This window comes from Bombus flavifrons, chromosome 3 (assembly GCF_040668555.2).
Source record: "Bombus flavifrons isolate JBK064 chromosome 3, iyBomFlav1_principal, whole genome shotgun sequence".
NCBI lineage: Eukaryota > Metazoa > Arthropoda > Insecta > Hymenoptera > Apidae > Bombus > Bombus flavifrons.
In genome coordinates, this window is record NC_138444.1 from 5,965,366 (window position 1) to 5,975,035 (window position 9,670).

The following is a 9,670-nucleotide window of genomic DNA, read 5'->3' on the forward strand; positions in this document are numbered from 1 at the left end:
CTGCTTTAGCGGTGATAAAAAATGTACAAGTGAAGATTCAGATTGTTTCAATAAAAATGTAAGTTAACAAATAGCTAATAGATCTTAAAAAACTAGAACTAAAATTTCCAATGCAATTTACTCAATTTCCCATTTTGTCTTATGAATTCTATTTCCAAAAATCCCCTTAATTATTCCTAACAGATGGAAATATCCTGTGACATAGGTTGGCAGATTCGACAGTGTCCACGGGAAGCCTCGTCTAGCAAAATTGCTCGTCGTCAGTCACTTTGTCGTCAATGACAGATTGGCGGCGCGTGGGTCGCGGCATGACCGCTTCAACGCGTTGGAAACAAAACACCGACGCTTGTTTTTCAAACGATTTAGGCGTTGTTTGCCCGTTACGCGACGCATCAGAGCGCAAAAAAACGGGCCGTTTATTCCGTGGAAAATCTCGGAATTTTTGGCTCCGCCGGGAATGAGCGGGAGCCGAGCATTTGACACGCGACCAGACCGAAATTGATTGCGTTACACGTATCGTTACTTCCTTCGCCGACCGCGCAACCAGCCGGTCAGGTATCAACGTTACATTCGTGTACGTCTTTTGCATGAATAGTTTTAACAGTTATTTGAGCATACTATGGGGTAGACGATTTACAACATATACCTCCGTTCATAAATGTTAAGACACTTACAGAAAGTGGAATTAACTTCAAAAATAGTAGTTAAGAATATATTAAAGCCTTTTTGGACTAGTAATAGAAAGTTTAAATTCACCCCATAACATATTACCTTAACGCATGTCGTTTAATTAATAAAACGTATGATCAGGTAATAGTATACTGTGAATGAAAGTGTCGCGAATGGAATCGTTTGGAAGCCATTCAAAACGAATTAAGTCGTCGTCTAACCGTAATTCTTCTTATCTTCGCTTAAAAATGCTTCTTTTAGACTATTTGCCATGATCTTTAAAATCATGGTGTATAAGAGGTTGTTCAAGCGGAAAGGAAGTAGTCGATCGACTAAATAGCCTAGCCGATATAATTCTAAAAATCAACCGATCTTCAAAAAATGCTATTATCGCGAGCGGTCATTACATGTGCTTGGCCAAATTCCGTGAAAACATTTATCACGGGAGAAATAGTTGAATAAGCTATCTCAGGATTGCATCAACTCTCGGCCCATGATCTCCAATTTAACACAGACGGTGCTCCAATTACGAAGTTCCTGGCTTGACTCGCTCTTTAAGGAAAGTGTACAACGTTCCGAAGTTTTTAATGCTGGCTTCCTCTGGCGAACGGCGATTGCTAATCTCATTATAGCTACGACAGTGAGTTTATCGTTTATTATTTCGTGCGAAGTTAGTAGAATCACGTAGACGATGAAGCATCAACGGAAGCAAACAGTAGTTGTCGCACCTTTATTCGTTATAGTATTCCAATTTTAGTCGTAGGAAATGAAGAAATTTCACTCGTTGTAGAATCGTTCGTATTAATAAAAATTGTTTGTTATAGGATCGTTGAATCTGTTATAACCTATTATGAATATGGGAAAAGGGCGAAGCGTGCGCGCATGGTCTCGATAAGGGGTGAATGGACAATTAATAGTAAAGATGGAATAAGAAACGCGAGCGGGCCCGAGTTATAATGACGAGGCATTAAATAACAACGGGAACCGTTAAGGGATGACGAGATAAAAACCTTCGTGGATCGTTAGCAGGCGTCTCGGCCATTTCTTATTCTCTCTCCGACTACTCTTCTCTCCCTTCGCTAAATGGACTCTTTCGCTCCTTGTCCAATATCTTTCTCACTCGTGCCACAGAACAGGTCTCTCGCTCAGATTGAGATTTTCTCTCTTTATCCCAGTCTTCCCGCTCAATTCTCGCGCCCCTTAAAGAAACTTTTAATGTAATTGCCGCGGGACGTGAAAACCGCTGATACCGTTACCCCTGGCCCGAAGAAATCCGATCCGTGAAAATAAGTCGAGATAGCGTCCCACCTAAAATCCCACCCACTTACCCTCTTACGCTTCGCCGTTTCCTTCGATCTCCTCTTTCTTCCTCTTTAATTCTGCCTACCCTCTAGCCAGAGCCGAAGAGGCCTCCAGTTTCCTCCCTTTTTGCTACTACCCTTCTTGGTTCATCGAAAAATTGTTTCATCTGCTCGAACGCGAAGTCTCGTTTAATTTCCAACTTCCTGGTTAGCCTGATAACAGAGCATGGAGGCGACTACGATGGTGTTGAAGTCGTAATTTACAGGTTGGATTGTACAGCGACTAATTTCAGATTTTAAACAGAACAAAGTGTCTCGTAAACGATGAAATACCAAATAAAATATATTTTATACTATAGTACAGATCATGGTATGTTACGATAACTAATTCTACCGACGAATATTATAATTTTATAATGGATAGTTTTTACGAATAAAGCTAGAATGTTATAATAAGCAAAGATGCGACAACGAACGTGGAAAAATGCAATTAATTGTTCTGCGATTACTTCATTACCATCACACTTTCATTACTTAGAAACTCGATTAACAAATTTAAAAGATGAATGTATTATTAGCTGCGAACTAGATGACCTTGTCAATAGCCTTAGCACAAAATTAAATCAATATCCGTTTAATTTACAATCAGAATGTAGATTATTGACGAAACCACCATCAATCACGAACATAATGTAAATTGCGTTCGATAATAATGCAAATCCTCCCATTTACCTCCAAAAATGAGCGTCGACTTCTAAGACAAAGCAGTCTTAAACACGGCTGCATCGGTAAATAGGAATAGCCTGCTCAGCAGTGAGTTTCGATGATTCGATAATGAAATTTAAAGCAGGAAGAAGACAAGGGTAAAATGGCAGAGAATACTGGAAGAGTTTCCTAAGCAGGGATAAGATGTCTGGGGCAACCTCTGCGAATCCAACGAGTAATCCGAACCTCGGGATATTTTAATCAGGTCGATATCGCAAGACAAGGATACCACCTTGTATTTACATATCAAAATTATTGGAGCTCTCCGCGGAATTATCGGGTGACTATCGTTTCCTGAAATGAAGCCTCTTTCCTGGAGATCGTCTGCGATCTTCTAACGACCAATCGGGACGCTCTGTTCTTTGGTTATCGGTGGTCGTCGACCAACGGAACAAGGAAGCCGTTTTCAAAGACGAAGAAAAGATCTTTAAATTCCTTCGCTCTTTGGTGAGCAGCTTTAATTACTTGTCGATAGTACAGCCTCGTTTCTTTCTTTCGTCTGTACCGTTCGACTGCTACGTTAGAATGTCGTCGACCTCTATTTATGTATACAGCAGACTCCTAAATAATGCCAAGACATCGACTAACCACGTAGTTAAAAATTTACTATCGATTAGAAACCCTATTTATTATACCATTCAGGTATACTTCGGTTCATAGCTATCAGGTTATCTCCTGGTAGTTGAATTACCGAAACGGTAATTAATCGATCACGATAGTGAAGCAAAAATTTGTAAGAATATAAGAGAGAATTGTTGTATGAATTAGATGCAAAAACTTAGAAAAGTTTACCTACAGTGTAAATGGAAATTTGGAATCAAATAAGAGACAAATGACTATTGCTGGAGCAAATGAGCGACGTTTTAGGTATTCTCTAGTATTCAAGTGTTGAAGATTCGCGCCATAACGCGTCACTCATGGTCTCATTTGAAATTCCCCTTGCCTAATTCGCGATCCAGGCGAGCAATTCCCGTTTACATAATTCTTTCGGAATTCGCGTCGTAGGCGGCCGCGAAGTTTTCCCTTCGTTATTTCCCTTTCCAAACCGATTAATACAACCAACGGGAGCGATAATATCGCAAGGATATGAAAAATGCATTCCTCGCGGTATAGTTGATGGCGTGGACCGTTGGAAAGGGTCTAAACTTTCGAGACTTCGGTTTTCACAGGCCTGGGCGCAGTTTCTTCTCAATGGTGAGAAACGAAGCGGGGCGAAAAGGGGTAAAACGAGGGGTGCAGAGGGTGGTTAACGGTGGTTAAGGGAAAACGAAGGGAGGATCGACGAGGAACGAAGGCTGTACCGTGCCGCACGACACGTCTCGTTCTTCCTCATAATAATATTTAATCCGATCCATTGCATGGTACAGCGGTTCGCTCTTACCCCAACCTTCCGAATCTTTCAAGGTTTTCTTGCCTTGAAGAAAACCCGCCATCCTGGATTTGTCTCCCGCAACGATATAGATCCTTGCTTTATCTACCTGCTCAACTACGCATTTGATTAAAGGGAGATCTTATTGGTAATTGTTGGACTGATTGATCAATTAATTGAATGTTGGATGATATATGTCATTCGTATTATGTCTCTTTGAGAATTATGATAGATATCTATATAAATATATGACGAAGTACTTGGAATTCATATGGCGTGCGATAATAATGTTTCCAGACTGTGTGAGTAGAAAAGCATACGTATCATTGATCTATATTAATTGTTTGGCTAAGGAAGAGTAAACTGTCTAACGCGTCATGATACTAACTACTAACGGTAGGCCCAGACCAATAGAATGTTCTACTTGTATTGACCTAACTCATTATAAATATTATTTATAAATATTATTAACTCATTATAAATGTCTTATATATAATTCTTTTATTTAAACCTTATTTTTATACCTTAATTCCTCCTACAGACTTCATTTTTGGCCTTTAATCATTACAAAATTTCCACTTTAATGTCCGGTTTCTAATTAGGTTTTAATTATAACTTAAAATAAATGCAAAAGTTTGAGATAAAATCTCGATTATTGTTACTAAAAAACAGAAACATAACTACTATTACGTACTTCAGTACATTTTATTTAAAAAATTCACCTTCTAATGTTCTGCTTTCAATCACACTTCAATTATAGTTTAAGATAGACGAATATCCTTGAAATAAAACTGAAATTATCATTACATATTATTAAAAAATATAAGAAATGATACTTTTGAAGGGGAATATTAGAGAAAGAATAAATTTTTGGGGTATATGGAAACCGCTTTAATCTCGAACACACGAGCTAGAAACAGTGCGGTTTCACGGGCTGGTGCATTCGCTTTGTTTACCGGTTGCTAAATTCTCGGCCAATTATATGAGGTTTGTGATGCATCTCGCGTTTAGCTTTTGTATCTTTACCGTGACAGAGGTCTCGTTAAATTTCACCTTGACTCTGAGGGTGCCTCGGTCGTGAAGTATACTTCAAAGGAAAGCAGAGGTAAACGCTGTAACAACCCTGAACGTATGAAAGTATAACTGCAATTAGTGCTAGGAAACGGGCCGGTGCTTCTGGAAAATTGTAGTGCAGAATTAACAACGTACTCATTCCGTATTTAAGTTTTGATGACAGACTCGTTAAGAGTGTAAAACGTTCGACGCATTTCTCTATAACAATTCTCTTTCCTATTTCTGTTTGATAAAATTATAATTGCTCTTACAGGGAACTTCGTTTTTCTCGTATTTTCAAAATAAATAAAAATTTGATAATGAATAAACCATTTGACTAGAAATATATTTACCACAAACTAGTAGGTTCTTCTCTTATAATTTTCAAGGATAGGTATTTATAGTATATAGTAGATATTTATAATAGATTTATCACCAACTGTAATTGCAATGTTTTTAAATTAAATTCTACTTTGAAAGAGGTTTCGACATTAGCTGGGTTTAAATTTTGTGTGAAAAATATATTTTCCAAGCTGTTTAGTGAACAAGTAGAGTAAAAAATGTTCAAAGCCCCTCTTGTGAATGTTCCCAGCTTTTAACTGTTGGGGCTGTGCAACTTCGTAATATTAAACGTGTACTTAAAAATATCTATGTATGTATGTTAAGGTTGTACGTAATACAAAATTATATCACGTATAAATGTGAAATATTGTTAATAGACATATTTATGTATTATAGGAATCTATGTATTTATGAGAATAATGCATATAATACATAAAAAAATATCAAAAATAAAATACATGTTATAATGTCTAGAGCATGACACAAATTTTTATTTCTTTAGTTCTATTGATAAAAATATAAATTTTACGCCAAAATAGTAGTGGTAAAGAACTTTACAAATATTCTGGAATGAGATTCCTTAATTATAGGTGCGTATTTCATACTTGGTGTCGTTATGCCAACATCCCGTTTCAAAATTCCTGGTAATTTGGAGAATGTCCAATGTGGAAAGGAACTGAATGTGAAATTCTTTTCAAATCTTTTCCAAACATTTGTACGTTTTATAATAACTTCCTCATAAAAATATCTTTACAGTATCACTTAATATCTTATTAATCATTTATTTATAACTGAGATCAAATTAATTCTAACAAAATTTCTTAATCCATCGAAAAGGTAAAGCTCGTAGAATTTCTACAAACTTTTCAATTGTTTGTGCTCTTATAGACATTTATCGAAATTGTCAATAAACATTCAGCTCATAAAAAATGCTATTAAAAAGATAGAATTTTTAGAAAATTTCAAATTCTAAGAATAATCTTCCCATATTTATATGTTACTATTAACATTTATTTGAATGATTACTAGAGATCAAGTTCGTGAGAGACACTATTATCGTGCAATTATAAGATTCTCCCTTCCAAGAGTTAGTCATAAAGTATAGGATGTCTATCATCTGCAGATTCAGATGACAGTATCCATTTTCAAGGTCCAACTCTAGAAAAGTCTTTTCCAGTAGGGAGAGATGGCTGTTCGATAAAGCTTTATCGAACGAAAGAAGGGCAGGAGCTAGGTATGCCTGAGCCATTTTTCCATAGCTTGATCTATGGTATCAATTTGACCGCGGCGAATTCTTGGTTGACGTTCGAAATCGTTATTTATTACTCGCAAGTCGATGGAACACTGAGCCAACCGTGAAGCGAATCGGACCGAGAGATCGAAAGTGAACGAAAGCGTTTCGTTTCTATGCGTTCGCAAGTTTATTAGTTTCAAAAATGCAGCTTTGATCAATTTGGTTCAAATATTGACCCATAACCCTTACAAAAGTAAATTTAATATAAAACAGAAAATTTATTCGAAACGCAAAGGATTATGGAATGTTTTAAATTATAGAATATTATTCGTCCCTATATATTCGAAATTTATATAAGTTACTTTAACAAATAAATTATGTTTATCTAACTTTCCATTGAATATAGTACAATAATTATCGATCAATCAGAATTATCGTCTAAATGCTAAAGGATCTTTCTTTAATTATCTTCCCTCCATACAGACATGCACACTATTGCACACTTACTACAAATTCGTGAAAGAGTAACAATGAAATTTTGCGTAAACGCGTAAACGTGTCAATTTCATTGGCTGGGATATCGAAACGGGAACGATGTGCGTGAACGGGGTCGTAAATACGATTGGAGATGGCATTAGCGCGACATTTTAGCGAGGAATCGATGGAAGAATCGGTCCGGTGGTAAATCGATTATAGAGGTTGCCACCTGCATCACGCCGTGGGCGTATTTCAGATAGGTGGTGGTGGAACGAGAATGGAAGCTGACTTATTATCGCGACGACTGGGTAGATTGGCCCGCGGTATGAATGATAAATCTCCACTAGGCAAATACAGTAATTTAACATTCGCTAACGAGTCATCTATATGGTAAACAGAGGGGTCCGCTGGCAGCTCACGGCTGCCTATACCGCAACCACCTCTGCTGCCACAATATTAAATACCTCTCGCCCGCGCATGGATTTAACCGATGAGCTAACATTTGGGCGAGTTCCCAAATTCACTTTTACCACGATACATGCCACCGTGTACAGTGTACAGGGAGAGACGTTATTTCGGTTCGTGTCGCCGCCTCTTTCCTCGAATAATATTTATCGGACGCGGAACAAGCGAAACAGCTGGCCCTTTCATGTTTTTCATATTTTACTCTATACTTTTTATATAGTTCGTCTATAGGAAAAGTTGAAAGTTGTCTCCTTGTTTTGGAAAATGCTCGATATGGAATTAGAATTTGATGATTTGAAATTGAAGTGTTTTTTGATATATGTATAGAGTAATTGATTTATTTGTAGAAAAGTAAATAATTTTTTCCTGTTAGTTCCTAATAGGTTAGTATAAGCTTCAAAACGCTTAATACGCAATGTTATATATAACTCATTTTCAATTTTCTTCTTGACTCTATTTTATTTAAGAAATTATTTGGGAATAACTGATCATGAAAACTGATATACAGAAAGATATATGGATATGAAAAGTGAATAAATCAATTAACCATATCTATGTTCGGTCTGCTTAGATTTGTCTACCTTAATTTTCGTTCGACAATAATTGCTAATTATTAATAAAAATTCATATCTTTATAAAGTTAATTGAAGGAATAGAACCTAAAAATCACTTTGTTTTATTAATTAAATGTTATAAATCATAACCACTACTTTACTTTGAATATTTTATATATGTATTAAGTTTTTCATAAGTACAAACTTAACGTATCGAACATTCTATACTTTAACATAACACGCAGAATATGTTTATTCGTGCGTATAATTTTCACATTGACAAAGGGCCAAATCAATAGAGATTTCTAACAAGTAGGTGATCCCTTTCCTTCCATTCTATCTTCATGGTAACGTGACAGAGTCGTGAATGGGGCAAAGGTGCGTACAGCAAGTTGCTGAATACTGGCAGGGTTGGAATTTAATTTTCCGGTTTCATTGTGAAGAAGTTATATCGCCTAAAGGCATGCACGCTGATGCTCCTCTTACTCTGACGCTGTGCGTTATTATTATCAAGCAACGCATTGTGAATACTATCGCAAAACGTGCGCATACGATGATGCGTATTGAAAAAATATCATAAAAAGCATTTCGATGTTTGATCTGTTAAGTTTATTTTATTCGAGGGGAATATTTCATTTCTTGAGAAAAGATTGTTTATGTAGCGTATGATGTTTAAAGTAACCTATAAATAATATTATTCTTCATAAGAAATTGCTTTTATTGATAATTATAATTGGTAACAGTGTTAACCTTACTGCGTGGCTTTAGCCATCTTTGACCAAATCGTTAAATAGACGAATTTCTTCCAGAACTTATAAAACTTAACCTGTGATTTCCAATGAACGACTAATTCTATAATTAATAATTCTAATAATTTTGTCCACTTGCTGTTTAATATTGAGAAAAATACGATTGAATAACATAGAATGATCTAATTCTTGAATGTATCATTTTTTCGTATACATATAACAATACATATGAAATTACTGACATATACCATATGTTACAAAACCATAGAAAAATAATTTTCATAATACATCTTACCTTTTTACAGTATGCGTATAATACGTAAGAAACTTGTATACTAGTTATTATAACGTATGAATAATACATTAAACACACGAATACACAACTATCAAAAGAAACAAAAATGCAGGTCAAAAACTTTTAATTGCACCATGCGATGCGACACAATACGTTTCGACAGTTAAACAAACGATTGACTGTGATAAAAGAACTAAAAGATACAGGATGTATAACTGCCATCTATCGTCCTTTAATCTAAACAGATATTGTATATCGATACTTTCCTTCATTATATATCGATACTATCATCCATTATACACATATCGATATTTTCATCCAACATTCTAAATTCTAACGTAATTGTTGAAGTTCTCAGCCGTAATTTCTCAGATAACATAATAACCAGAATGAAATA

The 9,670-nt window shown here is 35.9% G+C and overlaps 1 protein-coding gene across 1 annotated transcript in view; it reads right to left on the reverse strand.

The window, feature by feature from the left end:
• LOC138178523 (probable cytochrome P450 6a13) overlaps nt 1-9,435 on the reverse strand; it is a 41,078-nt gene extending 31,643 nt beyond the window's left edge. The window contains exon 1 of the mRNA XM_069110473.1: nt 9,274-9,435. Coding sequence (XP_068966574.1) covers nt 9,274-9,342 — 69 coding nt within the window. The 5' untranslated portion in view covers nt 9,343-9,435. The remainder of the gene's footprint in view (nt 1-9,273) is intronic.
• Between the last annotated feature and the right edge of the window lie 235 nt (nt 9,436-9,670).